The sequence below is a fragment of the Pteropus vampyrus genome, unplaced genomic scaffold (assembly GCF_000151845.1).
Source record: "Pteropus vampyrus isolate Shadow unplaced genomic scaffold, Pvam_2.0 Scaffold85, whole genome shotgun sequence".
In the NCBI taxonomy this organism is placed as follows: domain Eukaryota; kingdom Metazoa; phylum Chordata; class Mammalia; order Chiroptera; family Pteropodidae; genus Pteropus; species Pteropus vampyrus.
The window spans coordinates 6,432,864-6,460,541 of NW_011888866.1; the positions used below are offsets into that span (position 1 = coordinate 6,432,864).

The 27,678-nt window shown below is 40.4% G+C and overlaps 1 protein-coding gene across 1 annotated transcript in view; it reads right to left on the reverse strand.

Annotated features, from left to right (window-relative positions):
• LOC105294326 (myocardial zonula adherens protein-like) overlaps positions 1–27,678 on the reverse strand; it is a 111,278-nt gene that overhangs the window by 8,256 nt on the left and 75,344 nt on the right. The window contains 1 exon segment of the mRNA XM_011363478.2: positions 24,800–24,900. Within this exon segment, the coding sequence (XP_011361780.1) occupies positions 24,800–24,900 (101 nt within the window).

Genomic DNA, 27,678 nt, shown 5'->3' on the forward strand with positions numbered 1-27,678 from the left:
TTATCAGAGGGCACAGGATATGTGATTATCAATGCTCTGCTGGCTAACAGAATGAGTGAGCTTGTATCCTGTGTTTTAAAAATTTCTCACTTGTAATTCCTACTACACTGACAAATGTCCATAGGTATCACACACATAAAACAAAAGCTCTCTGGGATATTCAATAAGTCTTCAAAGCAGAAAGAGGTCCTGAGACCAAAAAGCTAATTCGCTGCTACAGATTAAAAGTTTATTCACACAAAGTCAAAATACCTGTGTCTACTAGGAAGATCCCAAATGATCATTTGTTCCTTTTGCTGAGTGATAGAGTTCATTTTCTGATTCCCCTTTCTTTACCCATACAATAAATGAGGAGGTAAGGTTACATGTCAGGCCCTCTTAGTTCTCTTTCATTCCCATTTCAACTATTAACATCCCCTCCAGCTGACATCACTATATTTTCCCGGCCTTCTCCTCTCTCTTAAGCCTCATGACCACTTCTCCAACTTTTAACTAGATAAATTAACTCTCCCATCAATTCAGCACGCCCTAAGTAAAATCAGCTTGAGATCTACTCCTCCCTCTCCTCTCAATTTTCCTATTGTTATTACTGGTTCTCCATACAGGTTGCAAACCTCAACCATCTCTGTCAACTACCTATTCAAAACATTCCAAATCTGATGTAGTTTTCCCAACTCCACAACTACTTTTCTGGTTCACTTTCTTACAACTTGCTTGTTAAGAACCTCTCTAAAAATATCCTCCTACTGTCTTCTGCCTGTTATCCCTTTAAAGCATCCTATGCCAAGCTGTTAAACAAGGGTTCCTTAAAAAAAAAAAAAAAAAATCACTTTCATTATTTCGTTCCACTGCTAAAATCTATTAAGTCGGGGAACTGAATAAGAGTCAAATTTTCTCTACTTAATATACCATTCTTTATGTCCCACTCTTTCAATTCCTCTAAAAATAGGATCTAGAGGTGAAACTGACAAGGTGTTTTGGGCACGATTTGGGGAAAGAGGTGGGAAACAAAAAGATTGAGGTACAGATCCTTCAGGGAACGGACAGAGTAGCTAAGTAAATAAAAGCAAAGAGGAGCTAATGAACAGCTGATACACTAAGCTGCCGCTCCGCGCACGAGCCACCCAGGGAGTACAAGCCAGGCCGGGACGCGGTCGGCTTCGCGGCTATAGGCCGTCAGCTCGCCCGCGGGCCTGGAACGGAACTTTCTGAGGCAAGGTCACCTTCTAGGGAAGGGAGTGGAGTGGGGGAAGGGACAGATGAGTCCCAGGGAGCCCGAACCCAAAGAGCCTAGCTGTGATTCGGCGGGACCCAAGCTTACTCGTTGCGCAAAAGTCTCTCCTGGCGCTTCAACATCTCCCGCAGCTCCGCCAAACTCCGCTGCCCCAAGTCCTCGGGAGCTTGGGGCTCGAAGCCGCGGAGCAGCGAGGACATTTTGCGGGGGCTGCGGCTGTCGAGGCGGCGGGCACTCGGCTTCCTCGGCAGCCCCAGCTGCTAGGGCCGGATCCGCGGCCGGCGGGGGCTCCGAGGCACGAGCGGGAGTCGCCATTTTCCCGGAAGAACAGGTTTTCTTCTAGCCGAATCGAGCTTTATTGAAACGCCGGAAACAAACACGGACAACGAGCGAGCAGGAGCGGAAGTTACGGGAAGTGACATCACGCCCTCACTGGGAACACGTTCCCGTTGTAGGCATTTTCTCTGTTCTTCAGCTCTTCACCTGTTGATTCAAAAAGTATTTACTGAGTGCCACCATGACCCCAACGGATAGCCACAGCCCCTGCCATTATGGAGTTTACCGAGTGGTGGAGGGGGCAGACATTCACCAAGTAATAATAAAACAATAGTAAGATCGGTGTGGGCACCAGTAAGGTATCTCCGAGAAGTGAAATGTAAGTCGAAACCTGAGTGATGAATTAGCCATTGGTGAGTTGGGGGAATGTGCAGGACGGGGCTTGGGAGTCCCTAGTCTTTGGTGAAGGCGTCGAATGAAGTCCTCGAATGTTAAAGTTGGAAGGATTTTTAGAGACCATCAGCGTTTCTTAACGGGACTCTGGTATTTGGAGCCGGACTTTTCTTCATTTGCGGTACAGCCTCCGGCATTGCAAGACATTTGGTATCTGGATTGAGAACCTCTCTTTCACAATTTCTGATTTTGCGTGTAGAAAAACAAGAGGCACAAAAACTGAAGTAAATACTCCCAGCACACAAAACTAGGAAGTGACAACACCGAGTTTCAAATTCAAATACCCATCTGCTCTTTCTACAACACCAATCTGAAAATCTTTTTCTTCACTTTATGTTTATTTCCAAATGTTTTAAACTTTTGAAAAGTTTTTCTAAGGTGGTCGAGAAGAGGAAAGCAGCGTAATAAGCATCCCACCCAGCTTTTACCTTCTCTTTATATTTCAGCTACCATAGTTGTGTCCCAAAGGGAAGAGTAGGGAGCATGCAAGAGTCACAGAAGCTATCAGTTGGGAGGTTTGAACACCTCCGTAACTTCCAACACTGCCTCCCCTTTCTTTCACATGGAAAATTTAAATTTTCTCAGTCCTGTGTAAGGTGCTAGAACAAACACAAGCAATTCCCTCCTAATCGGAAACGAAATAAAATCTGAAGCCACTCCAGGGAGCATAGTTGAAGCCACTTCTGTGTCCTCCCAATTTAGTCTGTTCTGATCAGATTAACTAATGTATCAAAATGGTCAACATACACCCTGCTTTCAAGTACTTCAATAACCTGCTCCACATCTAGCTAAATAAATACTTGAGTTAGGCCCTTGAGTCAGGTAGTTGTCCCCTGGCAAACTCCCCCAACAGCCTCCCTCATCTCTCCCTGGGCTTCAGCTGGAGGCCTTTTTCCCCACCCCCACTGTAGTGAACTCCTTCTGATTCTGGACCACAGGTGTCTTCAGGGCAAAATTCCTTTCTGTCAAGCCTGAGAATTTAGCCCCCAGCTCTTTTCCTCTTGTGGAAGGCTGTCCCTTTCCCTCTAGCCCATTTTAAATCTTAACTTAAGTTTTACCTTCTCCCTGAGCCTTCTTAGATTATTCTAACCCAAATTGTTCTCTATTAAGCATAACTTTAGTGCTTCGAGTTAGAACCTCACTATATGAAGCATATTATGCTTCTCTAATTGTGTTATGCATGTGATTTCTTTTTTCTTTTTAACAAATTTGTAGACTCAGGAATTCTGTCAGAGTCATGTTTGTACTTTCTGTCTCTGATGCATAGAGTGGGTACTAATTAGCAAAATCTCTCTCATAATTTTTCTCTCTGTCTTTCCTCCATATTCTCCTTCTTAATGAAATCTCCCATTTGTATATACAAGTCTTAAGCTTTTTATATAGGTATTAACCATAATTACCATGAAGATATTTTCAGTGGTATGCGATAGATTCTTTTACACAACAAAGCTAGGACTTCAAGATGTCATAATAAATATCTAAATTCCTAATAACACCTGTGCACAAACTGTCTAGTTCTAGACTTTGGAGATACAATGATGAATGAGACAAGTTTCCTGCCACAATGAAACTTGCATTTTATCAGATAGTACTAAGTGCCACATAAAGAATTAAATCAGGTGATGTGATAAGAAGTGATTGAGAGGCTATCTTAATTGTTTGGGGTAATTGAGGATGTTTTTTTTTTCGAGGAGGTAATTTATAAGTTGAGACCTAAATGACAAGAAGCAATTCGCCATGAGAAAATCTGACATAAAAGTATCCCAAGTAGAGAGAAGAGTGAATACTAAGGCTCTACAAGGAGAGAGAGCTCAGCATGCCCAAATAACAAACAAAAAGACAATGCTGGATTCTGTAGAACTTTGTAGACCAGGATATGGAGTTTGAATTTTATTCCAAGAGAAATGGGAAGCCATCTGTCATAGGCAACCTCTAGTATGGCCCCCAAAGGTCCTGCCCTAGAGTAATCCCCTCCCATTGAATATGGGCTGGACTTACTGACTCACTTTCAACAATTAGAATATGGCAAAAGTGACAACAAATGATAAAAGCATTGGAATGTCAGTTCAAGATTGGGTTATAAAAGATTTGAACAGACATTTCACCAAAGAAAATGTACAGATGAAATATAAGTACATGAAAGGTAACCAATGTTGTTATCCATTAGGAAAATGCAAATTAAAAAAACAATGAGATACTACCACACAACTATCAGAATGTCTGAAATGATAAAGACTGACAATTCAAGTGTTTGAAAGGATGTGAAGCAAATGGAACTCTTACACATGGCTAATGAGACCGTAAAATAGCACAGCCACTTTTGAAAACAGTTTGGCAGTTTCTTAAAACTTGCCTTATAACCAAGGCATTTCTATGCTAGATATTTACCCAAGAGAAATGAAAGTATGTCTCTACAAAGACTTGTACATAAATGTCGATAGCAGCTTTATTTGTAATAGCAACAAACTGGAAACAACCCAATGTTCATCTCTAGGTAAATGAATAAACAAGTTGTGGAATGCCCACACAATTGAATACAATCATATATGCAATAATTTCAATGAATCTCAATTATACTGAAACAAAGTCAGGAAAAAGAGAGTACATACTGTATGATTCCATTTATATAAAATTCTAAAAAATGCAAACTAATCGATAGTGACTGAAAACAGATCAATGATTGTCTAATGGTGTGGGGTGGCAGAGAGAGGCTAGAAGAATTACAAAGAGGAAGGAGAAAACTTTGGGGAGTGATGGGTATGTTCATTATCTTGACTGCAGTAATGGTTACATAGATGTATTCATTTGGTAAGTCACAACTTATTACACTGTACACTTAAAATATGTCCAGTATGTAGCATGTTATACCCCCAATAAAGCTGCTAAAATTGCTCCTCTAACTTCCAATCTCTCTTCTTTTTTAAGAGGTTAGCTTTCTCAAAGAGTCATCTACACTCTCTGACTGCACATCTTCACCACTTAGCAGTGCCATAAACCCTCTCCTGATCGCCAAACCTTAAAAGGCAGATTTTAGTCTTTCTCCTCCTTGCTGCATATGACCCTGTCGGCTACTTCCTCCTTACCACAAATTCCATGTTACCAATCCCTCCAGGATTTTCAACTCTGGAGTTCTTGTTCTGGAGCTAGAATTAGAGTTCTGGGTAAGGACCTTACCACCTGGATGTCCCAAATGTTTCTCAAGTTAAACTTGTCAAAAACTATACTTATATTTTACTCCCCCAACCCACTTTTCCATTTTAAAAACTGTCACTGTTTAATGGCAATACCATCCGTCTAGTTGCCCAAATCAGAAACTAGATATTCATACCTGACTATTTTTTTCCCTCAACTCAACTGATCACGAAATCCTGTAGCCTAAACATCTCCTTCTCTGCACACTTTCCTGCCACCTTTTCAGCACTTTCTTATACAACCATTGTTGATTCAATTGCCTTTGCCGAAGTCCTTGAGTGAACTACTATAATAGCTCCTAAAAGATCTCCCTACCTGTAACCTAAGCTGCCCTTTTCCTCTAACTGCTGTCAGCTTCTTTTTTATTAAAAAAAAAAAAAAAAAATCTAATTTTGCTTTCTTCACTTGGAATGCTGATGTGGGAAACACCAGTATCAATGTAGTGAGGACCAGAAGGATTCGATTCCACACTTGTTGGGCCTCTCAGCCCACAGAGATCTTGCCTCCATGTTGAGCTCACTGGAGGGTCAGGGTGCTGAGGTACTGTAGGGGGCCATGCAGAAGCGTGCCCAGTCTTTCTGCCTAGAATGGACCTTAATGGCAGTGGTGTGTGGTCACAGAGGCAGTGGTATGTGAAGCAAGTGTAAATGAAAAATTTAACCTGATTCCTGCCATGGGGCAGGAACTTGGGCAGCAAAATAATGGTTAGTGGGAGGTTAGTCCCAAGAGAGATTTTAAAGGAGAGGATAGGCAGATATTAAACCAGACAAGTTCATTAGGAACAATGATTACCAACAAAGGAGCCTGTGATGGTTAACTCTATGTATCAGCTTGCCTACGTCACAGTGCCCAGATATTTGGTCAAACATTATTCTAGATATTTCTGTGAAGGTATTTTTTGGCTGAGAGCAACATTTAAATCAATAGACTCTGAGTAAAGCAAGATTGCCCTCTATAATGTGGGTGAGTCTCATCCATTCCCTCAAGCCAAAGAGTGACCTCCCTGAACAGAGGGAATTCTGCCAGCAGACAGTCTTCAGACTTGAGCTGCAGCAGTGGTTCTTCCCTGCTTCTCCAGTCCGCTGGCCTAACCTGCACTGATGAGCACATGAACCAATTCCTTAAAACGAGAGATGTATTTTAAGGAATTGGCTCACCTAATTATCTACACACACACACACACACACATACACACACAAACACACACACACATTCTATTGGGTCCTATTGGATCTTTTTCTTTGAAGAACCCTGACTAATAGAGAGTCCAATAACACTAATCTGTTAGGAGAATCAAGGCTAGATTGATGCCTGGACTTCACAGTGATAGAGCTGACTGAGGAGAGAGAAGGCTAGCTTTTGGTCTGGCTCTGCTATGTACTGGGCACACGGAGAAGAGAAGGAAACCTAAGGTCATAAACAAATTCAAAGTAAATCTATTTTCTTTCCTGTTTTTTTTTTTTTTTAAGTATCCATTTGGGAATAGAACTTGCTGAACTTTCAAACAAACCATAGCAGCTATAGCTAATGAAAAATTAATAAAGACTAGTAAGCTTAAGACTTTATTAAATAATAATAGCTGACATCTGTGTACCATTTACTAAATCTCCTTTTCCAGTCATTCCCCAAACTGCTTTCTCAGATGGACAGGATAGTGGGGACTATCCTCACTTCACAGAGGGAGGGACAAGTGCTAGGACCTCCTGACCCCTCCATCTATGAGCCAACCTTGCCCTGATGCCTTTTCTGTCTATTCCTCAGTGCAGGACGTCACAACTAACTGACAGGAGCCTGGTAAGTTAGGGAAGAGAAAGTAAAGGAATTAAAACAGGTAGTTGGAACTGGGTATGAGAGAAACAGAGTGAAAAAAGGAAAGAGAAAGGAACTGGTACAGAGGGAGACAAAAGAAGTGGAAGGGGCAGTAAGAAGGATAACATTTCTCTGCACAGAAATCAGAAACAGAAGGCTTCAGAAGAAGCTTTGTGCTGAGGAATTCACGGATCAATTCTTAATTTCCCTTCCAGCTCTAAAATTCTATACTTGTACAAAATGTCAGATTTCCCCTCTTTGTATTTCACTGTGATCCCATTGCAACAAAAGGTTTTCCTCAGCTACCCAAGGGTTTAGTCTGTAAAAAGCATGTACTCCACACTAAAAGTAAATTCTTGCATTAGTTATCCAAACTGTTTGAAATGAGGGACCAAATTTTCAGCTCATATCGCCCTCTTTATCAGCAAATAGTAATTTAAAGCCATTTACCGGATCTGTGGTTCCCAGGTGACAGACTGTGGCGTATTAAAATTAATCCTGACAGAAGACCCTTACTGCTTTCTCCAAGCACATTCAGGCTGTTGGTTTCTGAACAGGATGAACAGACGGCCTATCCCAGAGGGCTGGAGGGAGGAAGCACGTTAAAATGGCTGCCTGCATCTTTGTTTGCTCAGCTGCTTGGAAAAACTAAGACGGAGGGAAATGGGATTAATCAAGAGGGCAGTTGCCCATGGAAAAAAAAAAAATAGGAAGACTCTGGTGAGAAAATTCCAGCCAAATAAGGTTCAAGTTGAAGGAATTTTTTTCTCTTTAGACTTTCACATGGTTGAGGGTTATTGGTGACAAATCTCCCATTTCAGGCTACCACAGTGTTTTTTGATCTTTTTGACAGTATGGGAGAAGATGTTTATTATTAGATGTTTGACACTCTAAAATTTCATGTAATTTTACTTTTTAGTTAGCAAATTTAATGAATATTTTTGGTTAGATATTGACTAATTATAATTGATTAACATCTTTCTATGACTTTTCATATGAATAAACTCACAAACTAGAAAAAAAAAGTCCTTGAAAGATCACATGTACTCACTTTGCTACAAACTCTATAGATATTGCATTGAGGCCCCTCCTCTCAGTTTAAGAGACTGGAATCTTGAACAAGATTTTAAATATCTTCTCCTCCCCTTGACTTATTTCAGTTCCCTTTGACATATTGGCTAAAATTTCACCCATAAGATAATTTGGTTAACAAGGATATTACTTTGAGACCATAAATCCTTCTAGAAGGGTTGCGGCCTATCAGTCGTTTACACATGAGTGTGAATTTGTTCCAAATGACTTTTTCACAAAAGCCTAGCTGAGGTGATGACTTACATTAAAAGAGTGGGATTTGATAGGAGGGAAAGGGAAAAAATGGAAAGGATTTTGAGCAATCGGAGAGGAAGAGTAGACTAGAGAGAGCATTACAACAGTGAGTTTAGGGGTCACCAATCCCCAGGACTGTGGACTGGTACAGTCGGTGACCTGTTAGGAACTGGGCTGCTCAGCAGAAGGTGAGCAGTGGGAAGCTTCATCTGTATTTGCAGCCACTCCCCAGCGTTACCATCACCCCCTCAGCTCTACCTCAGATCATTAAGCATTAGATTCTCATAAGAGCACCAGGTCCCTGGTGCCAAAAAGGTTGGGAACTGCTGTCCTAGAGGACCTCCTCTCCAAGATTTGAGAATATGCAGGGCAGGCAAAACAAGAGGATGTCAAAACCAAACTTTACTTAGAATCGGTTCAAATTCCATGCTAGAAGCAGAGCTTCCTACATGTAAATGGTCTTCATCCAAGATTTTTTTATGAGGCATCCAGTACATTGAATATCATAAGTCTGCTTATAAGAATTATTTCATTAATAAAATACACTCAGCTAAACATGTTTACATTTCTCTTGTGCTTGGCTAAAGACAGTTTGCACATATATTTATCAGAAAACAAAAGGAAAGTAAAAGAGGTAATTTGCAAAGTCACTAAAAAATGAGATTTTATAATTTCCTTTCCTTTCAAGTTTCTCCAGGGATGCAGGTGGGAGTTTAGTGGAGAGAAAGAAGAACCAGGTCCCTACTACAATGTCAGCACACCATATGTCTCACTGTTTGGAGTATGATGTACATCAGAGGCCATGAAATAAAGAAACTGGTGATCAGCAACAGAATGGAGTTAGAGAAAACTGACTACCCCTCTCCTCTCACAAGACCTGGCCAGAATCAAATGTCTGGTCACCTTTAATTTTCTGTCTTCCATGAAAAAGAACACAGCTCTGAAAATCTTCAGCAAAAGGGAATAGGAAGGAGGGAGCAAGGGATGCCTATGTAATGTATAGTCAGGGGAATTATTCAGAGAAAAAAAAAAGTCTTCCTTGATTTTATTCCCAAAAATTTGGAGGAGAGAACAGTGAAGCATAGTGTGTAAAGGACAATAAAGGTGATTCAGATCAGAGAATGACAGGGTGGTGGTGAAATCTGTCAATCCCCAACCATGTTTTTGGTGGGGAGAGGTTTGCGTACCACTAACTTTGTGGCCAACTGACTTCTCCAAGCCTCAGTTTCTTCCATTTAAAGTGAGAGTATTGAACCAGACAGACTCCAAGATGCCTTTCAACGCTTAAATTATGTGATTCTAGGATGATTAATGTTATAATACATTCTTTAGCAACATCTGCATCTATTTAAGCTCATAAATGTTGAGAAGAAATATTTGGTATGCAGTAAACCAGGAAGCAGGTAGCTCCCTTTAAATAAATACTCATCCAACATTGATGAAGTTTGAGGTTTTATCAACCTTTGCTGGACTCCCACAGTTGCCCATATCTTACAAGACTGGATAATGTTTTCCATCACCTAGAATTCTTGAGCTTAATTTAATTTTTATATCTAATAGATGACAGCTCTGAGTAATTTCAGATTGTTTATAAGGTTAAAAAAACTGAAGTTGTCAAAATAGCAGAAGACAAGGAAACTGTAATAAATGATGTGGGAGGAACACCATTTCAACTAGACTGGAGAAAAAGGGGTTTAAAAGAATAACTATTTTCAACAAAGTAAAAAAGAGTTGCGAATTTTGGGTCTTTGGCCACATCCAATCTATAGATGAATTTGTTTGGCCTGTCAGTTTTTCAAAATTATGAATCTGAGTGACTTTAAAAGGGACATGTACTTAACTCTGGGTTAGCATCTTCCCACCAGCAACTCACCCCATTACCCTACCCCAGACTCTTCCCACCTTTGTGCAAAGTTTCTGGGCACCAGGGCACCTGAGTTTGGATGTGTTATACAAGCATAAATGAAAAAATTTACCCAACACTTTTTTTTCTGAAAGGCTATGATTAATACCACAGAAACTCCCTAGATCACTAGCAGAAGATGTATACTTGTCACAGGAAAGTGTTCTTTACCTCTAAATCTCAGCGTCTTCCTAAGCCTTTTGTGTCTTAAGAATCCCCATGAATGGTTCTCGGATTAATTCATAGAATTTCTGTCCCCCCAGATTATAAACGTCAATGAGATTACAAGGTTTTTCTCCCACCTAGAATCAAGTGTAAAACGTGAATTTTAATTCAAAAAGACTCAGCCTTTCCTGGGGGGAAAGCCAATTTCCTTGTTTCATAGTCAGACTAATAAGTACTCTAGTCAAAGCATACAATCCTGTTATTTTGAACAATTCCTGAAGAACTGTTTGCAAGCATCTCAAACAACACACGGGCATTGTTTACAAAGCTTGACATGACATTTTTATCTATAACAAAAGCATTTTAAAAGGTCAAAGAAAATTATGAATCTTTACGATCACCGTGGACACATTAGCATCTTTACATTTTCTACTTTAAATTCATATTGGGGATTTTATAAGGAGAAAAGGTTAACTTGAGACAGCACTAATTTCCTTCCCCTCAGCACCCCTCCAAAATGTTTAAATATGTTTGTGGGTACCGTAAAGACATTTTATTTTAGCATTGGGCCACAAAATGACCAGTTAAGTTTTTTCAGGCTGAATGTGTTTTGTTTAGGAGGTGGCAAGTTAAGAGGAAAGGGGAGAATTAAAATATTTGCAAGATGTCATTAATCTCCAGCGAGAACCTAGAGTTGTTGTTTTTTTCCCCCTTCATTTCAGATCTAATCCAGCTTTCTGTTATTTGGCTCAGAAAAGTCTTAAATCTGTAACAAGAGAGTTACTTCCTGTTCTCAAGAGTAAGGCTGCCAAAGAAAACATTTACAAGAAAAGTCTCAGGGCCAAAAAATTGCCTACTAATTATTTCTCAACCCCCCTCCCACTCCTGATTCGGGAAGGTGAATGCTGTAAATGCTATATGTTAAAACTCAAAAGTATGTATTGAAAAATTAAGAGAAAACCCCCAAGAACTGTTTGTCATTTATTTATATTTTATTGCATTCAAATTACATCAGTTTTATGGCCCTTGGGCACACATTAACGTTTCTTATAATATTTTGTTTGAATTCCACAAAGACTATACTATACCTTTATCAAAATACATTATGGAAGTTTCTACCTGGTACCTTCCCAACTGAAGAAGAGAAAAGCAGCCCCTGACATTTGGGAGCTGGCCTAGTACTGTCAGCTAGGCCACGGTGTAGCTACAAGCTGGCCTGACACTCACAGCAAGGTCTCGGTGTCCTCTTTCATGACCCATCTATTCAGTGCCCTCCTAATGAAAATCCCAGCAGCCCTTCTGTAGAAACTGACAGACTGTAAAATTCATATGGAAATGCAAAGGACCTAAAATAGCCAAAACGACTTGGAAGAAGAAGAGCAAAGTTAGAGAGACTCCCTGCTTCAAAGTTTATGGTAAAGTTACAGTAAGTAACCAAGACAGTGAGTTACCAGTGTCGAGACAGGCAACTGGATCAACATAACAAAATAGAGAGTATGGAAATAGAGCTAGGCCTACGTGGCCAATTGATTTTCAACAGTAGTACGAGGACAATTCCTTGTACCATTGTACCTTATAATAATGGGCGAACCATGTCATATCGCCCAACTTCAAGTGGAAAATGGGTAGACTTTTCAACAAATAGTGCTAAAACAATTGGATATCCATATGTGAATAAACTACTTTGATTTGTACTTCTCACCATGTATTAGTAATCTAATCCTGCCTAACAAATTACATCTTCCTCTGGTCTCTTGGCCTCTGGTCTTTCTTTCCAGAAACACATCCCCAAATGTCCCTTTTGGCCTTTTCCTTCCCTGACAAAGTCAGATGAGGTATTCTCAAATTTGCATATCAGGAAAGAAGACTGTAGTTTATTTAATCTCCTGTTTATCTAGCCGCTGGTCACGTGTATATATGCATTCATGCATGCATGCATGTACGTATGTATGAATTATTTTGCCCTATGTTTCTTCTGCACAATCCAGGTCTCTAAAATGTGTCCAATAAGGGAAAATTCTTGGCTTTGCAAATATTCATGGTACAACACTTCCTTCTTGGTAATTACTATTAATAATAGTAGGTATCAATTATTGGCATGTCTCCAGTGCAGTGCTGGGAAATTTTTCCATGCTATCTCATCTGATCTACACAGCAAGCCTATGTGGGGGATGCAATTCCATTTGCTTCCAAGGCAAAGCTCTTACTGGGGCACTGAACCTCAGAGAGTTGGCATGACTGGACCAAGAGGGTATTACGATTCAGTGGCAGAACTGGGACTGACTCCAGGCTTCCCACCTGTCTTCTGGAATGAGACAGGCCTTTGACTTTGAGCTTCATCTCTTTGAGTTTCAATGGCCTCATCCACAAAATGGGAGTGATAACATCTTCCACACAGAACTGTTGTGAAGATTCAAAGTATGTATGGTACGTCTATCTCAATAATCTTAGTCTCCTTTACTTCCTCCAGCCAAGGCTCTTTCTGGAATACTTTTCATCTGTGTTTTCCTTCATGCTCAAGGAGGTTTGGAATGGTCCTCTCTAAATTATGTTATAAGGACTGCCCCCAAGGCACTTACATCACTAGAGAGACAGAAAATGGATGTGATGATCAGTCATTAGATATGTGAGTAGAAAAGGAGGGGCTGAAAATAAGTACCCCGAGGATATTGAGATGGCCGAAACCAGGAAGAGCTAGATTCACTGGGAAAGGTTTTGGAGAGGAAAGGGGTCTCGAGGTGTACCTCTTTGTCTCCCTTGGACCTGGCATGCAGCACCTGGCATGTGCTGGTTGAACGGAACTGGGCCTCTCAGTCTGAATGGCAAGCAATTCACCATGGTCTGATGGAGCCTGAGCCAGGACAGGAAGGAACCTGTCCTTACCGTCACATCTTCCATCCCACCCCTTGCCCTGGGGACCACCCTAGAGTTCCTAGAGCAGGTGGGTGGCATTTGCTGGGGAGAAAATGGGTGCCCAGAGTACACTTACAGATTAGCTCAGGGGCCAGCCTTGGTTAGTGCACCTTCTAATGGGGGGACCATGTCATATCACCCAACTCCAAGTACTTCCCAAATGTTGTTCCTCTCTCTGTGGCTAGCTCTGAAATCAGCCTCTGGGTCATGTCCCACTCAGATTCAAACCCCATCTCAGGCATGTGGCATGTTTTTTTCTCTCTCTGTAGCTAGCGCTTGCTGCTGGCTAAGCAGCAGGCCCTCTCTGATTCCAGGACCTGGGGGACACCAGCTTCTTCCAAGCCCAGTCCTGTTTCCTGTCAGCTGCCCAGGCACTCTCTGGGCCCTCGGGAAACCTACAGGCCTGCAGCTCACACCTGCAGTCGCTGAGCTCAGGTATCCAAAGGCAATATCCTGAAGGAACTCTTTTCACTGCCTGTTTCGGGGACAGGTCTGCCTCAAGCAAGCAACTTTAGACTCTCCTTCATTTCCCATTCCCAGTGTTGGCAAAGCGGCCGGGAAACTACATTCTCATCCTGTTGGGGAGAGTTTCAATGGATTCAAATTTCCACAGGCCACATTGGACCATGTGCACCCAAAGACTTAAACGTTCATAACTTTTGACCCAGCAATTCCTTTTCTAGGAATTTATCTTGAGAACGTAATTAGACAAGTATATGAAGATGCATGTACAACATGGTTCATCAGAGGATTGCTTAAAAAGGAGTAAAGACAACCTCCAAAATCCCAACAATAGGGAACAGGTCAAGTAAAACCTAGTACATCAATAAAATGGAATCCAATTAAATTTAAGAAACAATGGTTTAGATATATGTAAAGAATTATCATAATAAGTGAAAAGTGGTTACAAAAGTATGTAATAATGGATAGCATTTATTAAGTGCTTACTATATGCCAAACACTATTCTAAGAACTTCATGGATATTAACTTGTTTATTCTTCACCCCAACCCCTGTTAGGAAAGAACTGTCACTGTCCTCAATTTACAGGAGCTTGAAGAGTTTCCGTGACTCACCCAGGACACACACCAGTGACTGAACTCATCAGACTACAGATTCCACCTTCCTAAACACCACGGTTCTGCTTCTCAGAATAAGATCATATTTGTTTTAAAAACAAAATAAATGGTGTGTGCGTGCGTATGTGTGTGTATGTGAGTAAGAAAGTCTGGAAAGACTGGAATGAAAATATCAATTGAAAAATTATTATAAGGCGTTATTTTTATTTAAAATAACTATATATACACTGCTGTTTTTCATTTCAATAGAATAACTTTACTATGTAATATTAGAACTCATTCTCCCAGTTCTACACGTTACCATGCTCACAAGGAGTTGAAGAATGTAACTCTTTCAGATGGTGAGTTGGGGGTCACTAGAGTTAATTTTGACAAAAATCAAGAAAAATCATCTCTATTTCTTTCAGTTTCAGTTGGTATTACTTAGGAGCTCTCTTTGTCCTTCTGTGACGTTGAAGATATAGTTTAAAATACAAAGGGTTCAGAAAGAGACAACCATTAATGCTGCAGAACGATGCCTGGCATTCTTTGACTATACAATTATTTGCTAATTTTTCCCTTTTTCTTTCTTTTTTGTTTGTTTGTTTGTTTTGCTTGTTTTAAGAAAAAGAGATAGGAGGGAATGTGGTGGTGCTTGCAGAGCAGTTTTGAAAAATGACATGATTTATACCACAGCATTTCTTTTAGAAACGGCTTCCAGACCAGCTTTTCCAGGGGCCTAAGGGCTCCTGGGACCCTCTGCTATTCTCAGTCCAGATTCCCTCTCTTGGTTCCAGGGAGAGCCTTTTCCCAAAATCCTTTTTTCAGGATTTGCTCAGGGCATGGTTTCCCACCACTAGAACATCTCCATGAGCAAGGAGGACCAGGAGGCAATAGTGCTTTAAGACAAACCTGCAGAATGACAGCGATCACATATTTCTCTGTTCTCAGAACCCGCCAGTGCCTCTGCGAATACCTCATTTGGCACTCACATCAGCCTACTAGGTGGGTGTGATTACCCCAAGTTTTTAGAAGATGAAATTGATATTCAGAGAGCTTTGATGGCTTGCCCAAGGTCCCACAATCATAATTTAAATACGAATTTAACTTCAAAATACACATTTTCCTCTTTACACTATCCTGACTCACAGAGATTTATCCAACTGAGTTGCTTTGCTGTCTTGGGCATTTTTTTTTTTTTAAGTGTGAAAGTAAGGGCATAGGAGGTTTGGGCAAAGGGAGGGTGATTTTTTAAAGTAAAAATTATTTTTGTATTTTATAATCATGAAAATATCTTACTCTTTTCAGAAAGAGGGTTAACTAGTTAAATTTCAGAATTTAAAAATACATACATACACACAATCTAATAGTTTGTAAATGCTTCTATGGACTGTACTGATTGAAAGCTCACTGTGTCCTAGCTTTGACTCTCACTCCAGAGTCTGATTCTGCTCTCTCTACCCCTTGTATGTGGTCATGGCTGAAACACAGAGACAACATCAGTAGAACAAAATATATGGCATTTATTAAACATAAGTGACATAGGTTATTATATCAAAGTAGAACATGCATGAACAAATTACTCATTCATTTAACAAAAACACCAATCAATACTACAAACATGAAATGATTAAATTTCCATGACATAAAACATTCTTTTTCAGTTAATGTGAGAAAGAAAGAAAAAAAATCACAGGTCAAATAAATACAGTGATTTCAGCTGGCTCCATAAAGGCATAAGGCACAAATTAAACCGAGGGATTAGCATGTCAGAATGAAGCGTGTCTGCCCACACGAGGACCATCTCCAGTGGTGGTTCCCACAACTCTGTACACATCCTCAGCTCCGAGAGGAGACAGCACCTGCATGCTGGGAATCCTTCCCTCCCAGGGTCAAGTTCCCCCAGGTGCCCCTGCTCCTGTGGACAGGCTTCTCTGTACCAGAGAAACACTGCTTCTAATACTTTTATGGGTAAACAAAGCTTTCATACAGTAACAAATGATCCTGGAGTGAATAGCATAAAATTTCAAATGAATGCCCTTTTCTCTCCCAATTGAAGTTTAGTAAAACAAAAAATAAATTGTGAGGGAATTCTGACAGGACTTCAGTGTCCACATGGAAAACTAACGATGGCCCAGTACAACAGGGCAGGCTGCAGAGTGTCTGAAATATGACCTCGGAAACCTCCCTCCTGCCCTCCACCTCTGCCTCCGCTTTCCTTCATGTTTTAAGAAATGGATCAGAACCTCAGCAATTTCCATTCTGATTCAACCTGTATATATGAAGAAGCAACAGTCACCATTTCCAGACTTTAAGCCACAGGGTTCCAGGGCCTTTGTCCATCTTTAAAAAGTGCACATCTCTGAATGCTTAAGTCAGAGTTTTCTTCATGGTTAATTCCAGGACTCGTGCGTATGGGGCATAGTTCCTGGAAGGCATGGCGATTTCACGGGCCCGACCTGTTTGGCTGCGAAATGAGAAAAGGCAGTTTCGGAAGATGAAAATAAAATCCCCATGCTCTAGGGTAAGACAACTCTAAAAAAAAATGGTTTTCAACACTTAAAAATAAACTGTAATAATGCAGTTGAATATTTCATTTAAATGTTGCAAAAGGGACCCCTATTTTAGCAACTTTTAAAGGTTTAGCACGTGCGAGGCATCGATGATTCAGAAAAATGTAAAACCTACATTGAAGGAACTCATAATTCGGTGGGAAAGATATGCACATAAATGATTTTAATACGATGTGTTGGGTACTATAATGGACACACAGAGTTGTGCTGGATATTCTCCATTGCCAATTCAGATCTACTCTCCCCCATTCTCCACCTCACTCTACGCCCTGGGAGGCTGACCTGAAGGTCAGCATCAGTAGGCCCCCTCACCCTTTAGCTTCCAGTTGGTTTTGACCAATTGGGACATGGTAGCAGGGGACGAGAAAACGAAAGGACAAATCGGTCAGGACATTTGTTCCCTCCCGGCCTGGCAGCAGCCTGTAGTTGGCGATGTTCCTCTAGCAAAGGCCACAGCCACAGCCTTCCCCTCTGTCTCTTCCGCCAGCTTTCTTCCCCTACCTCTTCAGGTCCAGGCTGGTAACAGAACAGCTCCCACTGCTGCTAGAGTACACAACTGTCCCGTGTTTATAGATCTTAAAGCTGCCCAAACCTTGGTAAATACTCCCTTTATTTAAGTTTATTCCATCTTCCCTTATTGCCAGGAGGAGAAATACAACAATTCAGAGGAGAAATACAACAATTAACAAGCTATTGGAAAACTGAGGGCAGAATGAGTTAGCGTCACTAGGAGGGCATCTGGAAATTCGAACAGGGAAGGTGAACCTGGAAGGATGCCTAGGCATCCTCAACTAGGCAAGGAGGAGATGAGAATTCCAGGCACACAGGACAATATGTGCAAAGGCAAAGAAGTGTGAACACAAGGGCTGCAGGTGTGGAAAGGAGACATGTTTCATATGACTGGAGTAAGGAGTTCAAAATGGAAAGTGGCAGAAGACGACACTGGTGAAGGACAGCCCTGTGTCCTCTGCTGAGGAGTTCAGGAGGAGACGGGGAGCCACTAAAGGCTTTTAAGGGGGCAGTGGGTGGGACATGATATGCTCATATCTTTATTCCATAAGATTCCTTGGTACCACTGAGGGCTGACTGCAGAGGGGTCAGTCTGGAGGCAGAAGGTTAGTTAGGACATTTCGCTGTTTTAGGAAGTGAGAGAGAGGTCAGGAGAATGTTAATTGTAGTAGTAACAAGTAAAGTAGCAAGTAGAGGTTAGGGAGATACTTGAGAATAAGAAATAATAGGATTTAGTGGCTAAGACAGAGGCACATCCCACTATTTTTCCCCTCCTGGACACAATGCAACTGCATTCGGCCTCCCTGGTAATTTGGTGGGCCTTGCGACTAAAAGGGCAGAAATCATTTACAGTTGACTCTTGAAAAACGTGGGTTTGAACCGCGTGTGTCCACTTATTTGCAGATTTAAAAATCCATGAAATCTGTATACAGTGGACTCTCGCAGTTCAAATCCATGTTGTTCAAGGGTCAACTGTGTTTTCAGTCAGCAGCTGAGTATCCACGTATGTGGAGGGCTGACTTGTTATACTCAGATTTTCGACTGCATGGGGGTCGGTGTCCCTGACTCCCTCATTATTCACACGGTTGACTGTAAATCACTTCAGGTTTACCTTCTACAGAATTCTCTATGCTCCCTCTCTTCCCTTTCATGTGGAGGATACAGTGAGGAGCCAAGAGGGCTTTGAAGCCCAGGAAAAGTCACTAAATGAAAGATTCCTGGGTTCCCAAAGGACTGTGTGGAGGAGAGAGGCCCATGCCAACCTGCCTTGGACTGTGGTGTGAGAAGTCGATCTTTACTGCACTAAGCACTGAGATCTCTGGGTGGTTTGTTACAGCAGCTACATTTCTTATCCCAACTAAGGCAATGATCAATGGTGTGTATAAGATATAAGACTCAGCCTCTTTCCCCTAAGTTCCCATATCCAATCATTCACTGAGTGGTATAAAATCTACCTCCTTAAATACTGTTTTGTCATCTGTCTTCTCTGTTCCCTCAGCCACTGCTTTCATTCAGGCTCTCATAATTTATCTCTGAATACTGGAATAGTATACTCAATGGTCTCTCTGACTTCAGTGTTGGCAAATTTTTCCCCCTCCCTGAATCCATTATCCATTTTGCTGTCAAGGACTTCTTCCTAAAAAGACAATCAGAGCATATTACTGTTCTTAAAACTCCAAAGTCTCCCCATTGCTCCCTGGATGAAGTTCAGACTCCTCGGCATGGTCTGAAGGCCCTGCACCACCTCCCGTTATATCTCCTGTCTGGTCCTGCTAAGTAACACTCGGTTCTCATCACTTATCACACTGCTGCACACCTCTGCTGTTCTCATGCTGTCCCCTCCACATTAAATGCTTCCCTAATCAAAGAGATCTCATGAATTCCTGCTTATGTTTCAAGACTCAAACCAAATATCACCTCCTATATGACAATTTCCCTGACTCTCTGCACCTGCGATAGAAATAATTCTTCCTTTCCTTGTGTACTCACAGTTTCCTTGAGCAGTGTTGCTCAATTTCCTGCTTTCCCAAGATTCACTCTTGCTAAACTTTTCCATCAGTAACACCTCTCATCAACCTGCAGTGATTTTTCAACTAAAGAATAGTAGGAGGAGAGCTTCTTAATAGGGTCTCTTGGAAGGCTGGGGGTGATTTTAAACTTCACACGTCTCTCCCCAAGAGATTCAACATGTCCTTTCCATGCTCTCCACCACGCCCTCCCCATATACACCTTGACAATGTTACACAGGCTTCTGACACACTGGTGGAAGCATCTCATTGTACCCACTGGTCATGCATTTGTTTCCTCTGCTGGGTATAATTTCTTGAAGAGTGAAAACTATATCTCACTCATCTTCATGACCCCAGAAGCTCACTCAGGCCAGGCACAGAGCTCTCACTCCACATACGAATGACAAAGAAAACCAGCGGATGAGAGATTTCAATAAGTGGTCAGCGTGCCACCTGCCACACAGAGGACGCCACAAGATCTGGCAACTCAGGGTGTCCTCAGTGACCTCACCAGGCAGTTTAGTAGAATGCCAGGAGCAGAAGCCAGATGGCAATTTCTGCCAACTACTGTGAAAATTCCATATAACAGAAATGGTCTCTGGTGACAATATCCTAAAAGCCAATAAAATGCAAAAATATTTATAAAGGTAGACCTTCTGGGTTTCAAAAACAGGCTCTCATATCCCAACCAAAACAGAGGTGAGGTATTTTATTTAGTTGATCACTAAGAAACAGCAAGGTTTCAAGAACACAAATAATTTCAATCACATAATTAAAATTCAACAATTTTCTTTAACACATTAAGGCTATTGTTAACATTTTATGAATCTGTAAAGTGCCTGTGGGAAACAATAGCAGAATCAGCAACTAAAGCTTTGACAAAAGCTACTTGTGTTCTGATTTCTACAACAGAAATTTGAAAATGTACGCGTTTTAAAGTGCTTACTATGTGCTAGGCACTTATGACAACAGGGAATATTTTTCATTAAATTATACCTATTAAGACATAATTTATTAGTTTGCTGGAAACCAAGTTTCACTAGGGGCAGGAGAAAGAAGTCTCTTCTTTTATTTTTTGTTTTTCACTTTTCTCTATGAACTAGGTTAGCTGACCTGAAAATGCTCTCAATGGCTTTAATTAACATATATCAAACCTTTCAAATTAAACTCTTCAGTCTTTTATTTAAAAAATCGGTGTTCAAAAGCCCCCGAAGTCACAGAGAGTAACTTCTCACCTCTTCCCCCTCTCTTTGCTCTATTAAGAGATCCTTGCTCTCTATTTGTGTAACACAGAGATTAGATGAAGGAGGGGAAGAATTTAAGGAGGCAGAGACTTGGGACTGATTCGATTAGACATAGATAACACCAGTCTCAAGCAGGCTGGTGGCGGTGGGAATGGAAAGGTATGAAGCAAGCCATGAAGAAAAAAGAGAGCACTGTTGAGTGTATGCATCTAGGAACAAACTAAACATTCATGGCTCAAAGATGACTGCAGTATATTAAGCTTAGGTAACTGGGAAAGCGGTAGCAGCAAAACAAGAATACGAAAATGTGGCCATTGCCCCGGCGACGTTATGCCTGTACCTCAATCACCTCAGCAAGCTTCTGAGGGAATTACTACCAAAATCTTGCTGTTCTATGTAAGGAAACTGAGATGCAAAGAAGTTAGAAATTTGCCCAGTGCTACAGATGTAGTAGCAAGAGGCAGATCCAAGACCCAAGCTCAGATCTAACTTCCAGTTAGTGTTCTTGACCATTACTAAGAGAAACTGACTTTGGTGAAGAAAAAAAATGACTCACTCAGCTATAGATAGGGTGAGTATGAAGATCGAACAAGACTCCAGCTGGGAGTGCACAGCAAGCAACCAGAAATGAGGACGTATACGCAAGAAAGAGGTTGAACAACAGGATGGCTCAGCCACAGGGAGGCAAGAAGCAAAGCCACGAGATAGGATACCATATTTGCAGAACTACTGTAACCAAGATAGAACCATGAGGAATTCCCAAGGTGAAATCTTAGAAGAAAAAAGGAGCCATCAAAGAAGATGAAGGACAGGCCAGGGAAGTTAAGAGAGAATCAGGAGAGAAAAGTCCCACAAGGGTAAGAAACAGACATTCTTCTGCGTAGGAAGAACTGTCAAATGCTACAGAGGGATGACTCCAGTCAACAAAGTGTGAGGCACTATTCTAAGTAAGTCCCAGGGAGACTGCAATTAGTGAAATGGATGAAAATCTCTGCCCACGTGGAGCTTACATTCTTGTGGGGGGAGAGAGAGAATAAACACAGAGAAATAAGCAAAAAGTGCTGCTTCTTAGTCCTTATTAAATAAATAAATCATATTATAAAACAGATCAGCCGTCTAAGTCCCCACTTGGTATATACCTTTCGTTCATTCTGCTGACAACTGTTTATTGAGCATCAAGTAAATGATAGACCAGGGGATGGCAGCCTAGGGTCCTGTTCACAGGAAGAAACAGGGGAAAGCGGGTACGGGAGATAATAAAAGGGACTTGATGGTGCTATAAGTAAAGCAAAGGCTGATTTCAATTTTTTCAGCAGTACATAAAAATAGAGCAGCTCTAATAGTCAAATACTAGTAGCCATAACACAGTGTTTTATAACCCTTGCAGGTAGGTATAAGGAGAAACGAGTGAGAGGTGCCAGGCTACCCTACAGTGAGGCATTGTGCCTGGTGCCTGGAACATGCTAGGACCACTCTAATGTCTCAGCTGCCAGAGACATCATCAGCCACTGAGGCTTCCTGTGTTTTACGCAGTATCTAAGAGGGTTTCAAACCACTGGTAGTTTAATTGAAGAGCTCAATGCATATGAAAGCCCTATACATTTAATTAATCTATTAAGACATTTAATAAAATCACTAAAAACCACCAATAAAAATTAAGTTAATGAAACTGTCTTAGCACATTCAGATTCATTTATATTTGATACAGTGTCTTATACATAAAATCAGTTTTTACTTAGTTAATAGTAATAATCGCTATTATTTATTAAGGACTTAACTTCAGTCTAGTTACTATGCTAAATACTTTATTTTCATGTGATCCTCATAGCAATCCTATGAGATTTGATACTGCCATCTTCATTCCCATTTTAAGGCTGAAATGACTGAGGCTTAAGAGAGATTAAGTAGCTTGCCCGAGGCTGTGCTCAACTGACAGCCGCTGGGCAGGGAACCCCAGTAGCCTGAGGTTCTCCAATTGGGCTACACAGCTGAGCTCTTTGTGGGAGAAGAACAGGAAGTACGAACAAAATTCTACATCATTCAGGCTTAATTCAGTACTTTCATTGATTTAAAACATTTTGGAGGAGGCTGTTGTAAAAATATTCTGGAAAACACCATGGAATCTTTTATTGGTTAGATGCAAGTTTAAAGTCCAGGTAAGATCCAAGAATTTTGTTAGAACATACACGATTTAGCATCTCTCTATGTACTGAGTATTTTCAAGCCACAAATATACCACACCAGGACTCAGAAGGCCTGCTTCTACTCCTGGCTGTGTGGCTTTCAGTCAATCACTTTCTCTCTCTGGGCCTCAATTTTGGTATTTCTAAAACATGGCAATTAAACTAAACCAGGGGGTTCCAATCTGTTTTGACCACAGAACTCTTTATTCAAACAAAATCTTACTTGGAATCCAACATATAAAACACATTACAAGCTGAGTTTTTCTCAGATTCTTTTCTTTGGTGGGGGGGGATTCCCACAGGCCCGCTCCTTGCTAACCTCCTTGTCCCCAGAGCCCTAGCACAGAGCACGGCAGTTCCGAGCAGCACAGGTGAAAAAGGACTGCCCCAAATTATCTCTAAAGATCCTGTGCTCCTCACCACAGGACTTGCATGGTGCCTGTCACATAGTAGGCACTTAATAAATATTTGTGAGGAAACGAATGAAATATTATTCTGCCTTTTCGGAAATACGGATACGTAGTTTTCATTTCCTCTGCTGATTGACCCAGGTAGTTAAAGTGCTAAGATGGATCCTGGGGGAAACCAAACGTTACAATTATGGAAAAGCTGCTTTTAGATACTGAAGTGGCTTCCAAGTTCACCGTGGCCATAAGTTAAGGGTCTGTCAGCACTTCCATTATGAAAACCGCTTTGTGGTTTCATAACTGTACCATAAAAGTTTGCTTTGGGCTATCCTTTGGCATACAAATTGAAAACGTTGTTTTAAGCCAAAATGTGGGAATTAGAAAACAAACAATTTATTGGTTTCAGACATAGTTTTGTACCCGTCCTAGCCAAACAAGATTTATTATGTGGGCAATTAGAGTGGACTAAGCCACTTGGTTCTTGAAAATCAAAAAAGGAGGGAAATAGCCAAACTATTTATATTTCAAAAGGAGTCCCTGGGCATGATCAATCATTTCTTTTGGCTATATTTTTATTATGTACTTTGTACTCCACATGGATGAGACCTGGAGTCTATTTACATATTCTTTCCCCCCTTTTCTCTCTTTCTTTTTAAAAACATTTTCTATTCATCACACCAGAATGATGAAATTGCCTTGTTTTTACCAGAAAGCAAGCAATGTAAATGAGAACAATGTGACTTTGTAACTTTGGTTACCTAAATCACAAGCCACATGTCATCAGCATCCTTCTTATAAATTTGTTTTATGCCCTCTTTGGGCCAAGCATGGTTTTGAGCACCTAGAGATGGTGGGTTAGTTACTGGTTCACAGGCTCTAATCTTCCGAGGCATGGGTGTGTGGAGCAGCTTAACACCGAATGTATCAGTCCTAGCTCAGAAATGCAGCTGAACTAAGTAGGCTGTAGTCATCACATATCTGCTCATGACTGATGCAGATCATTTATGTATGTATCTGATCCAGCTCTTGACAATATCTGTTATGGTGCTGGGGAATAGATGAATTTTGTTCAAGATTTAGACTCTACCTCTTCTAGATTACTAAAGCACCTCGCAGGTCTCTCTCACACTGTTGTAAAATACTGCCAAATATCTGTCTCTCCTTCCAGACTGCACTCTGGGACAGGAACAAAATCTCATTCTTCTCCATATCATAACTGTGTAGCACAGAGAAGGTACTCAACAGATGTTTGCTGAATGAATGAATGAATGAATGAGTGAATGAACGAATGAAGGAACAAATACATGCACTCACCGATAGGGCCAATCTCTCTCTGAAGTGGCTTCCCCAGACCTCTCGTTCGCTATCCCCCCGAATAATGGCCCTGCTCTCACAGAAACTGGTCAGACACTTCAGCAGCCACCACTTATCTTTGCAAAAATATTTTTGATAGAAAGAATGTAATGCTGGTAATAACAGCCCAGTAAAGTATTTTCTTATGTCAAAGAAGAATTTAAGTCAGAAAAACAGGAAATTCCCAAATACCTGGGTAGAAGATCACAGCCCACTCCAATCTCTCTGGTTTCTACTTCAGTCTTGGGTTGAGTTTCCGTTAAATAGTCTAACTTGCTTTGTAGTTCATTATTCTAGAGATAAAGAAAAAAGTACTTTTAGTAAATATGTTCCCCCACAAATATGAATAATATAATTTATACATATTATTAGATTTTCCCCCATGACATGGACATCTATCATAATGTATTTACTGAGCACCTCTTACACAGTAGGAATTGAAGAAATATATTGATTGAGTCCTTACAGATAGCGTTCTGTGCATGTACATACATATGTATCCAATTTTACATAAATGGAAACAAACAAAATATCCTAATCTATACATAAATCTGTTTTTCACTTAACAATTTGTTGTGAATACCTTTCCACATTTACTAGTTTTCTTTTTATGTCAACAAACTATTTTAATGGGTTCATAGCATTCCACTGTATAGATGTACATTATTTATTTAACTAGTCTCTTACTGATGGGCATTTAGATATTTAATACTTTTTTGCAATTATAAATAAGGTACAGCTCAACTTTTAATATTCCCTTATTAAACTATAAAATGAGTAAGTCTATTAATTTAATTTAGTGGAAAATACCTCTATAACTTAATAATTAGTATTTCATAGGTGTGGAAAATTCAGAATCTCAAACATATAAAGTAGAACAAGCTCCTTGGGATTAAAATTAGCATTCTAAATAGTTTTTTTTTCCAGGCCAGAGCCAAACATTACGTAGGTTGATGATTAGATGCTCAGGAATTTGCCCCATGGGAGAAATGAAGGACAAAGGAGCAAAAATGTTGAGGATATTGGAATGAAAACAGATGAAGTGATGGTGCCTGAAATTTAAAGGGCAAAAACATATACAACAAAAATCATAAAGAGGTTAACAATGGTTATCTCTGTATATTGAGATTTTTAGATATTTTTTAAAGTTCTTCTATATATTTTTCTGTAATGCCGGACTAAATTTTCATAAGGCAATGACCATATCTGTCTTCCTGGCTATACCCTCAGAGCACGGCATGTAGGAGATGCAAGATAAATATTTATTAAATAAATAAATGTATAAATATTCTACAGTGACCATATTATTTGCAAAACTAGAAAAAGATTAAAGCATTTGTCTTTTCTTCTTTTTAAGTTAGAGCTGAAGCTGAGGCACTAAGCTAAGACATTATATAGCATATGAAGGTTGAAAAGTTCTATGGAAACAGAGGCTTATTTGTTTGAAAGAAAGAATGTGGGTTACAGCTCAGTAGCTCTTACTCTGAATGGGTGATACCAGGAGCAAAGCAGCAGCTCTAGTACAAACTTGTGCTCTGCAGGACGTAAAGGACTATGGGTTCTTTCTAATAAATAGGAAATGGTATAAAGGAAGAGAATGCATTCCAGATTCCCCAGCAGCTGACAAGCCATGAAGATCTATAGACTCTGAATCTATTACCTGATGCTCAGTATGGGAGAAAGGTGCTGGCTCACTGCCAGAGGTACATCAACATTCTTCTCTCTCTCTCTCTCTCTCTCTCTCTCTCTCTCTCTCTCTCTCTCTCTCTCTCTCTCACGCACACGCACACGCACACGCACACGCACACGCACACACTTTCCCTGGTAATATCTGGGCTCCTCCATTCATAAGGAAAGAGAAAGGCAGAAGAGGCCTGCCATTTACGAATTCCAGCAATCCCATCTTTGTGCAGATTTTAATCACTAGGATTTCACAGAATGCTGGGGCTAGTATCTATGGTTAAGGGGCATAAAAGACAAGGTTAGCAAATATGCCCCAAATGGAATACAGTGAATAGTGGACAGGTAGCCCCAAATCCTTTGTTCTATTTCTTAGGAACTCAATATATGCACATAAGGTACTCACTGAAGCACTGAATCTAAAAATTTATACCAATATAATGCAATCAGTAAAAAAAAAAAAGTATCTACTATGTATCAGATAGTATGTAAAAGTAGGTAAGGGATGGTAGTTAGGAGTTAAAAGAAATAGGGCATGATTTGCAACCCTTGAGAAGCTCTGTCTCATAGAGATACAGACAACTAAGCAGAAAATAACAGAACAAAGTGATAAGTCCATGTCAGAGGGATCCACAGAAAATTAAACGGAATTCAGAAGCGATGTCTAACTCGAGTTAAGAAGAACTGAATTCTAAGTGAAGATTTCCTGAAGTTAGGCAATGGAAACAAAGTAAAAGAAACAATGAAGATGAGAATTCCAGAATTGTGGAAAGATACCAGGTTAAGAAAGTCACCTTACTGCAGGATACAGGTGTACAGGAATTAGTTATGAAGGGCTATGTATGCCATTACAAATGCCTTACATAAGACCAAGGTCAACATTGCATTTTACTTCCATCATTTGGGCTCCCATGTAAAAATTGTATTGAAAGAAAATAGAACTACAGGTAAGAAGATCAGTCAAAGAGGTCATTAAAATTTTCCAGTTAAGAGTGAGAGCTGCACTTCTAGTATAGAGGAATAAGAGCTTAACAAACGAATCCTCTGGCAAAGAATAACTATAAACTCTGAACAAAGACAAAAACACTACCAAGGTCTCTAAAGATTTTAAAAGGACAAGCAAGTATTAGAGGGGAGGTAAAACCTGGGGCAAGTGACAAGCATAGAATGGCTTCACTGTGATTCATTCATTTGTTTCTTTTTGCAGCTTTGCCTGAGAGCAGTACAATCATGGCAGCACAGATATAGCAAAAATTCAATAGAAAGATCATCTTTCTATTAGAATACACCAGGAGAAAGAGTCCAAGATAATCAGGGCTACCAAGAGTAAGGAGGAGCCAAAAGGAAAAGTTGGAAGCCCTAAATTCTGCATATAGACTCAGCTCATCTCT